The sequence below is a fragment of the Anguilla rostrata genome, chromosome 7, assembly GCF_018555375.3.
Source record: "Anguilla rostrata isolate EN2019 chromosome 7, ASM1855537v3, whole genome shotgun sequence".
Lineage (NCBI taxonomy): Eukaryota > Metazoa > Chordata > Actinopteri > Anguilliformes > Anguillidae > Anguilla > Anguilla rostrata.
Genome location: NC_057939.1, coordinates 15,216,350 through 15,235,100, shown reverse-complemented (window position 1 = coordinate 15,235,100; position 18,751 = coordinate 15,216,350). Strand labels below are relative to the sequence as shown.

Below are 18,751 nucleotides of genomic sequence, written 5' to 3'. Positions count from 1 at the left end.
AGTTGAGCGCAGTACAGGAAAAATTAAAAGAAGAAATGGACAGGATCAGTATTAATTGAATTCAGTTATGGGTAAAGTCAGCAGAATGGAATCATACAAGCGCATTTCCCTGATCTAATGAGATCATTTCTAAATGTGTCCTGGCCAATCAATGTCCTGTTATTGTCATTTTAATTCTCATTTAAAAGTTTTCTTCAAAAAGCCTGTGGATGGATTTTGCACACATAAACAAACAAACAATCACACACGCACACGCGTACACACACACACACATGCACACACCCACACACGCACACACGCACACACACACACACACGCACGCACGCACGCACACACACACACACACACACACGCACACACACACACACACACACACACCTCTCCAGAGACTGTCCTCTGTGATGAACTGTACTGAGCCAGCAGGGCCATTGTTGTCTACGTGCGTCTGATTGGCTGAACCCTAGTCACCCAGGTGCAGGGCACAGGCACTGCTGAAATGTCAATATGGCGCAGCGGCCCACGTCAGCATAAGGCTGAGACCGGCCCTGTCCGTCACACCGCAGTTCTCGCATGCTAATCCCGCCTTTATTCGCCATCATGCACCCTATGTCCGCGCGTGACATAGGACAAAAGGGACAGCCCACAGAGGGATCAGCGCGAGGCCTGCCCTTTGTTTTTCCGCAGTCCCCTGGCATTTGTTGATGAGACGCGCGAGGGCCACGAATGGGCCTCACGCCATGACTCCCGCTCACGATGTCCTGTGCAGCCTTTCACTGATCAATCACACTGTCATCGGGTCCACTTGCACGAGAAAGAAGGCGTATCTGAGTACATGCGGTGTTGGTTTTGCTTGTTTTTTTTTAACCAAGTGGCTTGTCTTTATAATGAGGGAGAAAACACTGATTTGGGGAAACGTTCGTCATGCCTCTTGGCTAGATCTATTCAGTGCAAAAGCCAAAAATATGTGTCCTATTTAACTCATTTCAGAAATGCAGGGCAATGGATCATAAAAGATGCATTTTTTTTTTGTGATTTTCACCATTAAAAAAAAATCACAAGCAAAGCCCAAATTATTATTTGATTTCTCCAAAATCAGTTTACCATTTACAAACACAGAGGTGTACAATTCCAATTACATAATAAATAATACATAATTACATAATTGGTGCAATAGAATACCAATCTGTGACAGATGTATTCAGGTTATTATATTTGCGCAGTTTAATGCTGTGCGTCATTGTGTTATTTAGGGTAACATGACACCACTAAGATTCATTTTCCAGCCCACTTGCCTGGGCAAAAAGATATCTTCTCCAGAATCACGAGGATTTGTGAAAGGGCGGAAATGGGAGAAAATGGGGGGGTGGGGTCATGACGATTTCCGCTGATCTCTGTACCTGATAATGTTCCGTCCACTGCCTCTGTTTGATCTGTCTCCTCAGATAGCCCCTCCTGGAGCAGGGAGTCCTTATCCAAAAACGAGATGCAGGTGGGGGGGGGTGGACAACAAGGTACACTGTCAGTTATTCTGAACTTCATTTCCTTGGCAGATAAAATACAACTGTGACTGGCAGAAGTCATGTTAAAACAATGTTTTCATGGATATCCATAATCTCAACATCTCAACTCCATATTTGGCAAACTCAAGGTAACAACCTGCTTAAATTATGAGGCTAATTATCACACAAAGTTGAGGAAACAAACCACAGTAAACAAACTCTGAACAGAAAAATTCAGAATACTTTTGTCATATTGTCACCATTTATTTGACCTAATTAAGTAATTAATGAACAAATCTCCAGGATCAGGGCAACTGCCTGCTGCTGCTCTGTTTAGCATTTCAGGTAAGTGTTTTTCTATAAGTGGTTAACTGTAGTGTGGCTGCTAAACGAAAACCGGATTTGTTCACTTTTTTTGAGAAAATACAAGGACAACATTCCTTTTTCGTTGCATCAATGTTTTCCTCATCAATGTGCCTTTCCTCAGCCGGAATGGAAATAATACCTTGACATTCCAGGAACATTACACAGTGAAATACGAGTTGTGGGGAGAGGCTTCTCACAAACAGCAGAGTGACAGTCTCTGTCTCATAAGCATGACGGATAGCTGTTATTTGAAAGGCAGGTTGATAATGTAAAATAAATGCTGTCGATTTTGAGTTTTTTTGCTTCTTAAAATTTTGGTTCCATTGCTGCATTTGCCAAGCATAGACCTGCTATTGCCATCAGACATTCCAAAAAATTTTTCCAAACCTTAATGTCATTTAAAAAAAAAATACACCAGATTGAATGAATCAGGTGTAATACTTCTTAACAAATATACATTTCTGTTTTCTCATAAATCCGTCCCCAAAAGAGCAGGAAATTATTTTTCCCTGGTGTTGTGAAGGGACATTATGCAGGACTAGGTGGACCGGGATTCAACAGATGAACAAAACTGAAAAAGAATAAACTAATAGCAGAAGTTCAGAAAAGGTACATAAGTTTGCAGAGAGCAATCAGTCTAAAATTCTTTGTGCAGAACAATGCTTGTGTTCTCAGTAGAATGTTTAGACAGACAGGAAGTACTATCATTTCCTTTCCAACTGGCAGATTCTTTTAAGCATGAGTATTTCTACCAGCTGTGTAAAACTGTCAAGTTCAAATGTACATCATTTAATATGTCACAATATAGCAATTCAAATGTGGCATTTGATGTGACAAAACCAATACTGTAACACAAACACCTTTACAAAAATATAGAATTACCAAGTTAAGTGAAACTAGACCCAATGTAATAGCCCTCATAATAAATATATTCTGTTCAACATTCTTCTTAAAGTGCTTAAGTGAAAGTAATATGTCCAAAATATCAGATTGAGGGAACACAACGGATTAATATTAAAATAATTTCTGTTCCATATTTCTAACAGCTATATGATGCTTCTTTATCTATTTGCTGTATTTGCTTGTTGTGGTACACAAATCCATTACTTTTCCTGTAGATATCTTTAATTTCAAAATGAAAATATCCAAAGCTGACTAAAACTATGGCAGCTTTTATCTGTAAAATACACTGTATGAGCCTTTTGAACTACATACAAGGGCTGTGAACAATATAAATATGCTGTCAGGCACAGTGGTTCTTTGTCTCCCAGAAACAAAGATATGGTGAGAATGCTGTTGTGCTCACGCATGTTCAAAACTGAAACTATAGTAGCATGTTTGAAATTCTACCTCTCATACTTGTTGGCCCATCCCACGGCTGCATTATACTAATGTAGGACACAGCACTAAAAATCTGGCACCAAACTGAGTCAGAAGGGAAAATGAAACTAAAATATAGTTTTTAATATATATATATATATATATATATATATATATATATATATATATAATATAAAGGCCAGATACCAAAATCAAATTCTGGAGCACATTGTCCAGCATCACTTTTCAAAATGACTGCACAGCAGCCTGTGTGTTTTACCAGAGAAATAGTGAGCTTAGGTACAGACTTCTGTTCACTGAAAGAAGATCAACAGTTTATCTTCCAGTCATGACTTCAATATCTACTGTATATCTATTTGGAACAAAAATTAATTTGAATTGTTTTGGAATCCAGCTGGATGGGTTTTATTTTAATCTTCTGAGTCTGCAATCTGCAATTATGTCAGATGAAAAGTCACTGCTACCCAAGAAGGAATTACAGCAGCACAACAGTAGGCCATTTAAGCTTTACACACAACTTGTACACCCCCTTGCACGGCCCAAAGTCAATTCTGTTTGCCAACAATTTGGGATCAATGTGAAATAAAGTATGTTTTACTATGGTAGTCACAAAGGCACAGAAACTCACACAGAATGCAGTACTTGATTAGAGGGCACCTATGGTGGCAGTCTGAGGAAATTAAATCCCAGTGTTTGGGATTGTGTTTGAATGGATACATCAAGGATTTATAATTCCATCTGGGAAGGGCCAGTTAAAAACGGAGGTGAATCTATCTATTGCAAATTAGGCTTCGCCTGCAGGACTCCTGGCTCCTGCTAATCAAATAACCAGCCCATATCGATAAAAGCCATCCTGTTTTCAGCTATACGACCATAGTTCAGAAAAGCAACCCATAATTAGATTTTCTTTGTTTGCTTTCTCCTCTGCTTATTATTATGTGAGCTGTGCATCCGTGATACCTTGTTTGTGGGGACCACAGAGGTAAGATAAGGTAAAACACAAAGGTTTCGTCATAATAATCAGGCAAAAGAATGATTTCTAAGTCAGGGGACACATAGGTCCTTTATATTAGGTTTCAACGCTACCAGCATTTACAAAGCGTGAAGATGACTGGACAACTATTAGGCTCACTTTACTCCAGCACCTGCTTATCTTTCTTCTCCTCTGACCCTTATCTCTCACAGAAAACATACAGGCCTTACACAACTAAAGAGGATCCCTTTTCAAAAGAGAGTGTGACTCTAGACTCCAGTGACATGATACTTTCACTGGGCGTGCTCTTTAGCCTGACATCCTCTCCTGCCTTATTAACAAACCTACTGACTTGTCTGCATTAATGAGTCATGCCTTTACATGTACCACTGTGCACTGAATTGCATATGATTTTATCATGTTTAGGCCACATAACTATTATGAATTTCCTGGGTCAGAATTCTCCTGCATAAAATACCCTTACAGTTTCTCTATGAGCTAATAAAACATAAAGTGTGTGGACAGACATACAAATCTGTACAGTAAGGGCCTCTGAGTTTGTAACATGAAACTCTATCCTACAGGGTTATTTTCAAAAATATTTTTTCTACAAGATATAAAACATAGTTTCAAGCTGTAATTATATACAAATGAAAGGTTCAATAAAAGTTTTAAATGTAATGTAAAACCAATATTTCTTTTTGATGGAACACTCCAGGGGAGCACAGCACCAAATAAAATTTAAATGCTTTGCCAATGCAGCAGCCCATAAACACGCATAAGGATAAACTGTGCCCAATTCGCTATGATCCAGTCATTTGATTTTGGAGTCACTACTGCTTACAGCCAGCCAGTAGTGAACCCCATTCTGTGTTTGTGTCTGAGTTTGGGGTCCTTCATGCAGACCGTGACATGCGTGATTTGAAGCACCCCAGTCCAGGTACAGGGCCCAGCAGTGCTGAGCCAGACAGCCGTAAAGCCATGACCCCCCTGGTACACGAGCCCTGCAGTTCCTGAACTCTCAGCCACAGCGCACAGTCAGTCACGCTAAATCAGGCACTGGTGTTCATTGCAAAGACAATGAAATTCCTGACCTCCGGCCTTCCCCCGGTCACCCCTCCAGTCTTATTTACGAGCATGTTACTTGACCGCCCACCACCCCCACCCGCAACCCCACCTCCAGCCACATTGAGCCATATCAACAACATGCTGCTTAGTTAGGTCAACTCAGGTTTACACCCCCCCCCCCCAATGGACCAGACTATACATCCAGTACACTTCAGCTTCTTTCACCCCCACTTTCCTCAGCAACAGGCTTTCCTTACAAACCCCTCTTGTAAGCAGCCATATTATGTTCCCTCACCATGTGACATCACCGGGTAATTCAATTGCCCAGACCACATTCTTAATCTGTTTACTGGTCTGATAAATCTCCATAAACATCCAGCGACTTTGATACAGTTTATTCAAATGTGAAAAGTGGTTTTCCATTCTGAAAGTTGCCCAGAATTGCTATTGTACATAATGTTTCGTGCACTGTAAATTGACCTCAGTGCAGGGATCTGATTTGTCAAACATTACAGCTGCTATTCTCAATAATAAACTACACTGGTGACAACAATGATGATAGTCACAATGACTGATTTTTATTCTAGCTGTACTGACTTACTTCCTTTGTTCTGAGAGCTTTATTGGTGTCATCATTCCATGCAACAGTTCATTGATTTCATGTAGATAAAATATTCATGAAGGAATTTTACAAGAAAAATGTGTTCACTGGCCAATCAGTGCACATAAAAAGGAACAAGAAGCTTGTTCGTAATATACTGAAAGGTCTTTTTTCAGACCTTTCAGTATACTGAAATTAAGAGAGAGAAGAGGAGAGGGTGACACTGCTGCTCTGCTGGAGGGTGAATACCATTGCCAGTGGTTGAATTATTCAGCCTCAGACTTCCCCAGCCTCTGTGGTTACAGCACCCAGGACTGCAAAAGACACAGGCACATGGCTATCTGTGCCTGTGTCTTTTTTTGATTAATGATCTTGAATCACTGATCACAAATTTATCTGGATAACTCACCTCATGCACTGACCCTACTCCAGATGCTATAAAGGTTAGTGCATCCAGGCAGAAAAACAGCCCGCTTACAGAAATATGATTTGTATGTTTTTCAACCATGATACATACCATAGCGTAGATTCCCATTTTTTCATTATTATCATAATTGATTTGCTAACATAAGCACTTTTCCAACATGGAACAACAGTGGCTGTAATAGGACCTGAAGCCTTGAGGCCACATGAGCATTTCCTTTGCTACTGCTACATTGCAGTGTTACTCTACGTTAGCCAGTAAGGCCTGTGATTTTGCAAGGTTGCAGTTGCTTTGACTGTTTCAGGCAGCAATGGTGGCATTGCTCTTCTGTTATACTTTCCCAAATAATGTAAATAGAGAATAGAAGCCAGGGTGCTCCTCTATACCAATGCAGTGTGCATTCTGACCTTGCACTGCATTGGTGAACAGAGCATTCAGTATTTCAGCAAACATCTACCCTGCAATACAAGAGCTGTCTTCTGCTGATATTGCTAATAGACAATGACACAGTGTCGTTATCTCTGAGAAACTGGACTGATACACCTGCACAAAAAAACATGCATGCATGTAAATGCACACACGCACACACACACACACACACACACACGCACACTCTTGCACGCACTGACAGATGAAGAAGTGGCGGTCTTTACTGTCATATCATGTTTCCAGTTTCTGGAGGGGTTATTACTGTATGTGGAACAATCAAGAGGAAGACAAGTGAAACTCATGTGGCGTTTCTCACAGATGCGATCATTGGTACAGCTTCAGACTTTAAAGGAGTTTGGTTAGTTGTTCCACGCATATAAGATCCAAATATCCAAGCACGGGTCCTGTTAGTAAATATTGTTTTAGCGTACAGAAGAACCTAAAGCAGGACTTCCCCCTAAGCTTGGTTGCACTTTGCTATGTTGAACTTCTGTGTTTTAGCAACAAACCCCAAGTCCCGTAACTATATGGGAATATAAAAGGCTGGAGATGAAGGTGTGTGCGTGAGCAGTCATCTGACACGGGCATTTGCTGATAAAGCTCTGCCCGTTTGCGGGGGTCCATTTTGCCTGACTGCTATCAGAGAAGGAGGTGCCATCCCTTAGGGTATGGAGCCTGCGTGTGTTCCCTCACAGTTATCTCCTGGTTCCCAAGGACAGGCCACAGGGCTGCTTTTCCAAGCCAAATTATGACTCTCAGCTAGCCCAAAGGCACTCAGTCACTCCCAGTTTAAATATTTTAGACCTGCCCCAGTTTTAGGCACTGCCCTTGTTTTGTAAGAAAAGAATTTGCCTTTGGACAAAGAAATTCTTTCTTATAACTTAAATATGACATTTGTTCTGTTTTGTGATAGTGTATAATGTATTGATCCTTTTGCATGTAGGAAACAACGTACACATAGCCAGAGGAATCAGGACAGACAGTCTTCAGAACAGTATTTTTCAGCTTCTCACAAGCTGAAACACTATGCATCGAGGCACTCAGTGTTTCATAAAGTGGTGCAATATTGTTTTTGCAATGTTCTCAAAGGTCACATTATTTAATATGCAGCTAAGAGCTTTCTCAAATGGAAATATTTATGTTGTGGGTAAATCAGGCATAGGCCTGGAGATCATTATACAAAGAGGACTCACTCCAGTTCATTAAAAGTCCTGTTGAGGGACACACACCCAATTAGTACATTTGTCTACAAAACAAGGTGGCCACAAAAGAAGAACAGTTCATTTTGGTAGAACCTTCTTTGATTGTGTGGTCTCTGTGCTAGGCAGTGTAGTGACCTCTGGTGGAAAAAATATGTAATTATTCATTGTTGCATGATTAGAAGTGTGGATGGTTATTAGGAAGCGAGTAGTAATGAAGCAGGAACTGCAGCTGTCCCAAAACAAGGTATGAATCCCGCATAGCTCCAATGAATATTAATGTCTAAAATATAGCTATGGTTCTATTAAGAAAATAAATAAATAAATAAATAAATAAATAAATAAATAAATAAATAAATAACAAATTATCTAGCTGTTTGTCATAAGCCAGTAAATTTTGACAAAAATATACCCCATTGTTTTTGTTTCCTATTTAGGTTTCCTATTCCTGTTCCTGCATGTATATTCTAGAGTTTTGATGCAGTATTATCAAAGTATCATTATAATTTTTGTTTTTAAATTCAGATTCCCATTTTGCCAACGTGTCTGTTGAGCACATGCTCATGCAAATTACACATTCACCTCCATATATTACTACATAGTGCTTAAAAAGTGTTTTCTTGTAGATTACTGAAGAGTTCAACTGATCAAAAGATTTAAGTTGTTAAAATTGTGAAAATAATCTCCAAGGATGCCTACTCCACTGTGCTAAAAGGGAAGACTTAATTCAATAAAATAATCTGGAATATTTGGACCCTGAAAAGGCATTTGCAAATGTCCTGACAAGGTCAGAATGTTTGTATGTATTGTACGTGTCTAAAGGCTTAGAAAAATGGGTCACTCAGGTAACAACAAAATGAATAGACACCTCACAAGGAATTTTGTGTGGCTTCGTACGAATGAATCTAGCATAGTAGCCTTCTCAAATGCAGGTTCAGTCACGTACCTTACGCTGTTTAATAATGGATGGCCGGGGTATGTGTGGGTAACTACTGCCCAGGTCGGGACACCCGTCCTCGAAGTCATCTTCGCAGTGGCACCTGATGGAAATTTGTGAAGGGTGGTCTCCGTTGGAATACCCTCCCAGATGGCCGTTATAGTTGGCGCCGTTAAGAACCCTTTTGGCTCGTTCCGGGTTGCAGTTTCCTGCGTGCTGGTCCTTTGATGCGGGGATGCCCTTCGGCCCTGGTTGCACAGTGACTGCCGCCACCGCTGAAGCATCCTCATCTGACCCGTCCTCCGACGTTGGCGACGAGGCTGAGTCGGCGACATCTGTGGGACTCCCAAAACAGTGCTGCAGGGCAGCACACGGAAAACCGTGCATGCTAAAGTCCAGAGCCGCAGGGATATGGTGCTGTCACGGGTAAAACTAAGCAGTAGATAGATTGCTTAAATACTCGCTCGGTGTGAGACTGGAAATTATTAGGCTATGTTTTTTATTGTAGCCTAGCCTTCATTTTTTAATTCGCGAAACATCCACAGTTAAGATTCCAAACAATTTTCTTATCTGTCTGACCAGCGCCAAATGCAACCAGGCAAGGCAAAGCAACAGTTTAACATAATTCCATTCTTGTCTGCTGAACTTCTGGATGCGTCAGTCATTTACGCAGTAGACCAAGTCCTTCTAGTTGGAAAAGGCTTCTTCTCCCAACTGAATGTTTCTGGCAAGATTAGAGCTACCGCGCCGCTTCGGGGTTTCCAATTACCTGCACAGGTCCCTCACGGCAAGGGATCTGCCATATAGTTCAGATGCTGGTGACTGAATATGAAAGCCCGGGGGCCTCAGGTTACCAGCAGCAGTGTAAAGGATAGGCCACGTACTGAAGCTGATTAGAAAGCATGTGGGTCCTGCCGTGGCATCACTGGCAAGAATGAAAAACAAAATAACAGAGCCGATTGTTCTCCAGTTACTCATTTTTAAATATTCATATCCCAAAATAGAGGGGGCATAATTAACAGCCGACCATTCAGTCTGTCCTGACACACCCAGTCATTTCAGAGAAGCTCATTCATATTTCATTCAGCATCTGATTATAACTTAAGACATGCACACATGAGGACATCCTGGTTCCTTATTTTGAGGGCCCATATATACATTAACTTTAGGAACTTGTGAAACCTATAATCTTGATTCATAAACTGAACAAAAGTGGATAATTAATACTCTTTAATGCTTTAAAGTCAAATTAGTTGACACCTTTTGTTATTTTTCCGAAGACCCCTTGTAAAAAGCTCTAATGGAGATAGATGGCACGGTGGTTTCTGGAAATCCAAGGTAATGGGTTATGTTTGACATTCAAAATTGGCCTGTTGAATGGATTGATCACATATATTTATTGAACAAAGCCTCACTGATGAAATATTGATGTCCTTTTTTGTTTGAGAATGTAAACAGTTCTAGTTTCCATATAGTTCACAGAATTCTTTGAGGCACCTTATGCATGTACTTTTCATGGAATGGCAAAGATGGAAGAACACAATGCATGACTGAATTGCTTCTATAGTGTTTCCTGAGTTATGTCTGAGTTAATACTGGGTGACATTTCACTCAAAGTGTACAATGTGCATTCCTAAAGTCTTCACGATATAATGCCTTAATAAATGCCACAATGTGTATAGTGTTTTATATATTTACTTATTTTTTACTTTTTAGAGCATCAACATGTACCATTTCTTATGAGCAAACCTGTGGGCATAAACACTTACTCATCAGCATTTTTAGCTACTTCTAAATGGAAAAATATCTATAGTATTCATGGAGAGAGAGTAGTTTTCTTCACTCTCTCTCTACAAGAATAGTATAGATCCCCAAGGTGTTGGTATACAACTTATGCAATACTGTGATATATGCAATATCCACACATATCTCCACAGCAAGACTAACAAATGGTTTAGAGTAAATTAGAGTAATTTTGATCATTGTGAACAGAAGTACATATTACAAAAGTATTGAATGATCATAAAAACTGATAATTCATTGATAAACCCTTCTTCAGATTTGACCCTGAGATACTAGGTGATCTTATTAACATACTTAGGATATTAAATATGTCGGTGTTTCTGCTGTAGGTTAACAGAAGGTATGAGTGGCATGTTAAATGCTCTATTTGTAATAAAATTATCAGTTAATTTATATGTTTGTGCACTGCATGGGTAGCATGAATGTCCATCTTTTGTAAAAATGTAAATGCTAATATAATAATTCATTTCATATCAGCAGGCTTATTTGTGTAAAAACATTTTAGGTAGCAGAGATCAACTCGTCTCACAAGTCTGCTTGTTCACGTCCATGGCTTTTTGTGTGCTTTGGCGCCACCGCCTGGATGAGGTTCACAAAGTCAGTTTTCTCAAAGCAGGCTCTGCACACCTCCCCCCATGAGTTAAGGATGTTCTTCAGCTCTGTCACCCTCAGTTTGAACAGGGCCTCCGTGCTGAAGTCTATCGTCTGCTTCTCTGCAAAAAACAATCCCCATAAGCCATGAGTCAGATGAACAAAGAGAGGGAGGTGAACATCATTTCAAGCCAATGTTACACAAAAAAGCCACCGTCTTAAATCTGGAATCAATGTAAAAGGGACAAAGAGACACACAATAATTCAATAAAACTTTCTTAAAGCCCTATCTCCACCCATTTCTTCTTAGCCCTAGAACTACAAACCTCACCCCACTGTAAACTGGTGTGGGTTGGCCAGCTTGAGGCACAGGCAGCACCAAGACAGTGTCTGAACATTACCATAGGTCAGCTCACAGATCTGGCTGTCCTTCTTCTGAAGTCTCTCGCAGATCTTCCCCACGGGCACGTGGGAACTCATAGGGCGGGCCACTTCCCCAGTGATCTTTGTTGCCGCGTCCCTGGTGGCACCCAAATAGTAACACTGAGAGAAAATGGACAGATATAGAGTGGGGATAAGGAAGACAATCCCAGCACAGACCAACAACTTATGCCTGCCAAAACTATGACACATTATTATTTCAGAAAATGTTATCAAATATAGTCACTCATTTTGCTAATTTCATTTTTTTTGGCTTTATTTAACAAATCTCACTGTGATTAAAAATACTATAAAAATGGGTGACAGACCCATTTGCAAACTTGGGTTGGGTTGAAACTTCTGAATTATAAAGACAGAGCTCCACAGTCAATCTGCAGCCAGCAGGTCTACAGTCATGCAGAGTGTTTACTCAGCAGCAGATGTGTGAATAAGTGTGCTGCTGAGCATGGTTTACACCCACCAATCTGCCCTCTTTGCCCTTTGCTTCCTCACATGCCCTCTGTAGACCCATCTCCACACTGGCAGGGGTCAGTTCCTCATGACTAGTCTTCAGGCCCTGGTATAGCCTCTCCAGAAACCCAACACACACTAGGGGAGGAACGGTTACTATCATTCCATGTTTTCTTTCGAAATACTTTCCAAGCAATGTCTGTAAAACAGTTAATGAAGGCAAATGCAGTTAATACTGAGATTTGTTGAGTGAGATTAGACAATAAATGTGTCCAGTGCTTTTTTAAAATGTACTTTATGGATCTTTGTTTTAATAGTGTGAGGAGATGGGTTGTTTCATAACCATGTAGATATTTCAGAAAAATGCAAATTGACCTTAAAAGTTGCATAAAAGAGTACAAGCAAAGTAAACCGCATAACAGGAACATTTATTTGGAACATTTGACCAGTATGATAAATGTGAGGAAAAAATTATATTCTTCTTTTTAATTGAAGTCCATGAAAATTGAAAACTACAATATTTAGATTAACAAAATACTGAAATATTTGTCTCCAACTTCCAAAAAACTGACAAGCTGAATATGCAGCCTATGTCCTCATGTGAAAAGGAATACATTGTTTAATTTGTGCACGCTCTTAACTTTGTGACGTTTTCAGTGCACATATGAATGCGCAATTACGTTTATGAGAGTTTCTTTCATATGTAAGCAAGCAAACAAAAGTTATTTATAATAACGTTAGCAATGCGAAACACAAGATATAATTATAACTGAGATATAATTGTGAGAACAAAAGCACGGCCAGCAAATCAGATTTATAAAACTTGGTATCATTCGTATCTTAAATATTTTCAGCTCCACAAAATGTTCTGACATTGTTCACGAACGTAAGAGACCTCTGTGGGCCACGCTTCCAAATCTCCATGCACATGCCAATCTTACTGTCAATACAGTATTATCCAAATTTAAACAGCATTCTCCAGACTAAGCAAGCAGCTATTTTTACACGCAATCTTAGACCAGCACAGCAATTCGGGTAATCTCACCTTAACAATCACCCGCTTTGGCAATGTCAAGAACAACACACACAAATACAAAAACAGCAAGAACGTTTGGATGTGGCATTGCTAATATCTGTAATGACGTTCATCCGTACTAAAATAACGTTTTAACAGTGTTAACTTTGAAACCGCAACTTGAAGGGGCAGGGATAGGTGGTCGATTCTGACGTTTTATTGGTTAAAGCTATAGCGGTCATCTATTGGTTGTTTTGTTGAATGCGTCATTGGATTTATGCTTTATTGGACGTTTTTTATCGACATTTCTTATTTGTCCAACGCTCCATCTGTCTTTAAATAAACGTGTTTGCTATTGGTTAAGAAGCAGGACCTGTTTTTTATTGGCAGGCAGTTCACTACGACCGGTTTCCATACATTTGGTTCAGGACAAGCATGGCTGCCATAGGAGTACACTTTGGATACACATGTGCCTGTGTGGCGATTTTCAAGGTACTTTCCCCGTATTGTGGATATGAATATTGCCTAGTTAGCTTGGAGATTGTAAACGGTTGCTGGCTATGTACAGTGCTTTCATGCAGGGACGACTTGGAAGCTTTAATCTAGACAATACAGGTATGATCATGCTTATAGCTACCAAGCTAACCTAGCTAGCTAGCTGGCTGGCTAACTGGAAAGGTCCAATGTATAACGAGGAGCGCGCCAGAGGTTGTTTCAGTACTGTATCCTCATTTTGGCCAGACTAATGCTAGCTACACTAATATATAATTATTTGTAAAGAAATGTAAAGTAAACTATGACTTTCTTCCTTTAGGATGGGAGAGCTGATGTTGTCGCAAATGATGCTGGGGACCGAGTCACGCCGGTAGTTGTCGCATACAGAGACAAGGAACAGGTAATTATCGTAGCTAGCGATAAAACTCATGATCGTCTTGTGTACCACCAACAGTCGAACAATTGTGTCAGTTATTCTACTTGTCTTTTAGATTGTTGGAATAGCAGCGAAGCAGGGTCGAATAAGGAATGCTGCCAACACCGTGGTCAAAGTGAAACAGATTCTTGGAAGAAGGTGAATAAGTTATACTGACGTTGATTTTGTGTGTGTATGGATTATAGAAATGTAGCTAATTCCCGTTGTGTCACTACATGTCTTTCGGCCTGTATGTTGGCGACTGCCTCATGAACAAATTAAGTAACTTAGTCTGTGTAACCTGTTATTTCGCTCGGTGATAACGAATAAATCTGTTGTGCTTGCTCATATTTTCCTCCAATTAGTTTTGATGACCCAGAAGCACAGAAACACATAGCTGAAAGCAAATGCACGGTAAGTGGGCCTGTCATACTCAAGACTGTAAAGTCGTAAACGAGTTTTAGAAATTATCAGAGGGTGAAATTTTTAATGAACACTTCTTGTGTATTTTTTTAACAAGGTTATCAACAAAGACAACAAGCCAAAGTATGAAATCGACACTGGAGAAGTGACCAAAATCATCTCGCCTGATGAAGTGGCAAAATTAGTCTTTCATAAAATTAAAGGTAAGCCTGCGTGCAAACAGTTTAGAAATTGTATTTGCATGTTCTGTCCTTGTGGTTTTACAAACCAAATACAGTGGCGCTATACAATTCTCTGGCTAATTGCTTAGTGTTTTGTGAACAGTAGTCAACTGATAATTTGTAAATGACAGATGATTGCAAAATCATTTGTACCCAATTATCGGCATGTATTATCTGTTTCCCGCACTTCTGGTCTCTTGTTATTTGCAGAAACTGCTCAGTCAGCTTTGGGCTCAGACATTACAGATGCTGTCATCACTGTGCCTTTTGAATTTGGAGAGATTCAAAAGAATGCACTGAGGTAAGTTGGAAACAAGTGTATCTTAACATATCATAAAGGAATGGGAGTAGTGCATAATTTTCAGCTGTATATCATATACAACTGAATAGACTGTTAGAAATGTGAGAGAGACCATCCACTTTTCTCAGGCAAGCAGCTGAAGGAGCTGGTTTCAACGTGCTGAGATTGATTCACGAGCCATCAGCTGCCCTGCTAGCCTATGGCATTGGCCAGGACACACCCACTGGAAAGAGGTAAGAGTTGCCGTGAACCTTTTACCTCATATCCCGGTGCATGTAGTCTCTATCTGCAGATTCTATAACAATGCGTCACAGGTGGTCTCCACTTGCACCAAGTCACATATCCAGTGATTGACTGTCAGTGGTAGAGCATACTTGATAACTTGACATGAATGTGGGTAACATCCATTTTTGGCTAACATAACAGAAGATGTTCACATTTAACAGTTTCTTGATTTTCTAGTCACTGTCACTGTCGATAGCTGGTATTGGGTCACTGGAATGCTAATCGTTCATTACTAAATTTATCAGTGGCCAATGAATGTATGTCTGACACTCAGTGACCACACCTACTTTGTCCTCCACAGTCATGTGTTAGTGTACAAGCTTGGGGGAACATCTCTCACAGTGACAGTAATGGAGGTTAACAGTGGGCTGTATCGAGTCTTGGCCACGCACACTGATCACAGCACTGGGGGAGAGAGCTTCACTCATGCACTGGCTCAGCATCTTGCATCTGAGTTTAAAAGGTGAGCAAGAAATGTGTGCATGAAGATATATGTATTCCACATACCTGTATAGAAAGAAAGGGTTAGATAAAAAATGTCACAGATAAGTGGGTGTTTTGGCTCAGTATAGTGAAGAGTTTGTACCCTAGTAATTACATAATTTTATTTTTCCACTTGTACAATGTTTTGTTCAGACAACACTTCTGATTGTAGATCCAGTGATTTTTGCATGCCATATTAATCCAGTATTGACTTCTGTGACTGTAGGTCCTATAAGCATGATGTCACAGGAAACCCCAGAGCCATGATGAAACTGATGAACAGTGCAGATGTTGCCAAACACACGCTGTCCACTCTGGGCAGTTCTAACTGCTTTGTGGACTCGCTTTATGAGGGGATGGACTTTGACTGCAGTGTGTCCAGGTGGGTTAGTTAGGGTTTGAAAGATGTATTTTTTATATGGAGGATGCAGTGGCTTTGCTCAGCAGTATTTTGAACAATGAATGGACCTGTGTTGTTTTGTTTGTCTCCATTTCAGGGCAAGGTTTGAACTTCTGTGCGCTTCTCTCTTTAATAAGAGCATACAGCCGATCAAAACGCTCCTGGAACAGGTCGGCCTTTCAAGCAGTGATATCAGTAAGGTAATGTGAAACTGATTCGGAGGGTCACGATTGCTAAAGGTGCAGTGTAAAATGATGGCAATGGGGATACATAACTCTAATCTAATGTCTTTCAAGGTGTGCTGAGTTTACAAGGGGACAGTGTAGTTCACCTCTACCAACACCAATGTGCATTACTCACCAGTGATGAATGGCAGCCATTTTCATAATAATGCACTTCAGCTGAGCACAGTGTTGTATGTATTGTTCATGAATACGTCCGTCACCCTTGATAGGTGGTGCTATGTGGAGGCTCTGCCCGGATCCCCAAGCTGCAGCAGATGATCCAGGATCTCTTCCCCGATGTGGAGCTCCTCAGCTCCATCACTCCTGATGAGGTCATCCCTGTGGGCGCGGCCATCGAAGCGGGGATCCTGTTGGGCAGGGACAGCTCCTCCCTCGACGAGGATTCCATCACCGTGGACTGCTGTGCCAGGGATATCCTGGTGAAGGTGAGTGAAGAGATGGCCCCACCCATACGGTCATGTTATATATACCAACAAAGAGTGTACCTGAAGTAGATTAATGAAGGGAACTCTCAAAAAAAAAAAAAACATTGATACTGTGCAGTTTTTATGGGTTCTTCTGTTATTGGTTCTGGTCTCCTCTACTAAATTCCTGGCAAGGAAATTTTGTTTATCCATCATGTACCTCTTTTGAATTGCATAAGGTGACAAAAAATTTTAAAGTTGTATTGTGCAGTGTGAGTAACTTATCTTTCAGCTGTTGGGAGCTGCTAGCTTGGTCAGACAGGAGTGGGGGCACAGATATGGCCACAGCAGGATCAGCTCCAGCTCGTCTCACTTTTACTAATCGGGTTAAGCTTCAATGGCCTGTGATCCCTTTGAATTTTGAGCTGCATTATTTCACTCTGACCTATAGGAAGCGGATGACTCTGGAGCTGACATGTATACAGTGCTGTTCCCGTCTGGAACCCCTCTCCCAGCCCGGCGGCAGCACACCCTGCAGGGCCCAGGAAGCCTGTCCTCCATCTGCCTGGAGCTGTACCAGTCACAGGGCCTCAACCTCACCCCCCAGGAGAAACTGGCACAGGTACAGCTCAAATACGGAGCTCCCGTCCACGATGAAAGCCATACTTTTTACATTCATATACAGAATTGGGGAACCACCAGTATTACCGTTTCATATTCAGTTTTTAATGAGTTTGATGGGGGAAATGCTGCACTGGGTTCTGTTCCATCTCACAGTCATCTTTGTTTTGTAGATTGTCCTCAATAACCTTGAACCAAAAGAAGAGAACCATGACATTGTTACAGTTGTTACAATGAAAAGGTAGCACATTTTGTTTCTTCCTATTTCTTCCTAATTATTGACATCTGGCATGCAACTATGGTTGTAACAAATGGCTTTTACTTCCATTATAGATTAACCGAGATGAATTTGTGGTGGTTTGTTTTATACAGGGATGGATCCTTACATGTCACTTGTACGGAACAAGGAAGTGGCAAGTCTGAAGCAGTCACTGTAGCAGTTGCATCTTGAACCGTGACTGGATTAATAGGGACATTTCACTGACTCAAGCTACTCCTAGCCTGCAAGCATGTTTTGTATGTTCATTTGAGTAATACATATTCCCAAAAACAAAATTCAACATTAAATTGTCTTTTGTAATATTTAGGTGTTTAATAACAAGGTTGGGATTGTACTCTGATTTACTCAGTTCCAGATGTCAACATTGAAATTGGCATTCAAAATTAAATATTTAAACACATGAATGAATGTAATGAGCATTTGTGCTTTTGAATTTTTTACCATAATTGACTAATTATACTGGGTCATTCCATATCAGATTAATCACCAGTTGATCTCACCTTGTTCTGATTGTAGCAAGTCATTGATGTTTGCTCGAGATAAATGATATTTTACATATGTTAGAGCTTATTCTTGTTGACATCTTAAGTCTTTTGTGGTGCCTACTATTGGGCGTGCCTCAGTATACAGTGTGACAAATATGCAATAATAGAGGAAGTCAGGTAGGGGGTACATACTTTACCACAGCACTGTACACTTGAGTACATTAACTTAAACTGGTTAGCCTTCCATATTACTCCCCGTTCATAGATGTGGGATTAGATTTTTACTAATATGACACTGACAAAAACTGTTAATGGCAAGCTCCATCAGGAGCTATTCTTGAACGTTCTTGGCTTGTTCACATTGCTCAACCTGTCCCATTTTATGAAACACCTGTTTAGAAAACTGCTTCATGAAACCACATCCATCATCAGTTCTGTGGCTTTGTGAGTGTTACAAAATGGGGCCAGGACAACCAGCTGCAAACTATTCTACATTTGTTCTGTAGACAACTTTGAAGACATTACCAACTGAAGTTTCAAGCCTGTTCATTTACCT

At 40.5% G+C, this 18,751-nt stretch overlaps 2 protein-coding genes across 3 annotated transcripts; one reads left to right on the top strand and one right to left on the bottom strand.

The window, feature by feature from the left end:
• Nucleotides 1-10,215: 10,215 nt before the first annotated feature.
• cdnf (cerebral dopamine neurotrophic factor) lies at nt 10,216-13,352 on the bottom strand. 2 transcript variants are annotated; one of them, XM_064343086.1, is made up of 4 exons: nt 13,168-13,352; nt 12,133-12,321; nt 11,633-11,774; nt 10,216-11,353 (listed from the first exon to the last, which is right to left on the bottom strand). In XM_064343086.1, exons 2-4 carry the CDS (start codon nt 12,283-12,285, stop codon nt 11,166-11,168), a joined length of 483 nt encoding a protein of 160 aa, XP_064199156.1. In that variant the 5' UTR covers nt 12,286-12,321; nt 13,168-13,352; the 3' UTR covers nt 10,216-11,165. The 2 variants fall into 2 exon arrangements, with proteins under 2 accessions (XP_064199156.1, XP_064199157.1); XM_064343087.1 differs by having other exon boundaries at nt 12,133-12,260; nt 13,168-13,349.
• A 120-nt stretch (nt 13,353-13,472) lies between these two features.
• hspa14 (heat shock protein 14) lies at nt 13,473-18,114 on the top strand. Its single transcript, XM_064343084.1, has 14 exons — nt 13,473-13,629; nt 13,952-14,032; nt 14,124-14,206; nt 14,413-14,461; nt 14,568-14,673; nt 14,902-14,992; nt 15,121-15,225; nt 15,579-15,740; nt 15,987-16,142; nt 16,258-16,360; nt 16,615-16,830; nt 17,261-17,431; nt 17,604-17,671; nt 17,803-18,114. The coding sequence occupies exons 1-14, from the start codon at nt 13,573-13,575 to the stop codon at nt 17,879-17,881; spliced, it is 1,527 nt and encodes a 508-aa protein (XP_064199154.1). The 5' UTR covers nt 13,473-13,572; the 3' UTR covers nt 17,882-18,114.
• The last annotated feature ends 637 nt before the right edge of the window (nt 18,115-18,751 follow it).

Coding starts and splice junctions, on each gene's coding strand:
- cdnf (XM_064343086.1), bottom strand. CDS start 12,285: ATGATAGTAACCGTTCCTCCCCTAGTGTGTGTTGGGTTTCTGGAGAGG. Junction 11,775..12,132: donor AGGGCAAAGAGGGCAGATTG/GTGGGTGTAAAC, acceptor ATTTTCTCTCAG/TGTTACTATTTGGGTGCCAC. Junction 11,354..11,632: donor GATCTGTGAGCTGACCTATG/GTAATGTTCAGA, acceptor TGTTTTTTGCAG/AGAAGCAGACGATAGACTTC.
- hspa14 (XM_064343084.1), top strand. CDS start 13,573: ATGGCTGCCATAGGAGTACACTTTGGATACACATGTGCCTGTGTGGCG. Junction 14,674..14,901: donor AGTCTTTCATAAAATTAAAG/GTAAGCCTGCGT, acceptor TGTTATTTGCAG/AAACTGCTCAGTCAGCTTTG. Junction 17,672..17,802: donor ACAGTTGTTACAATGAAAAG/GTAGCACATTTT, acceptor TGTTTTATACAG/GGATGGATCCTTACATGTCA.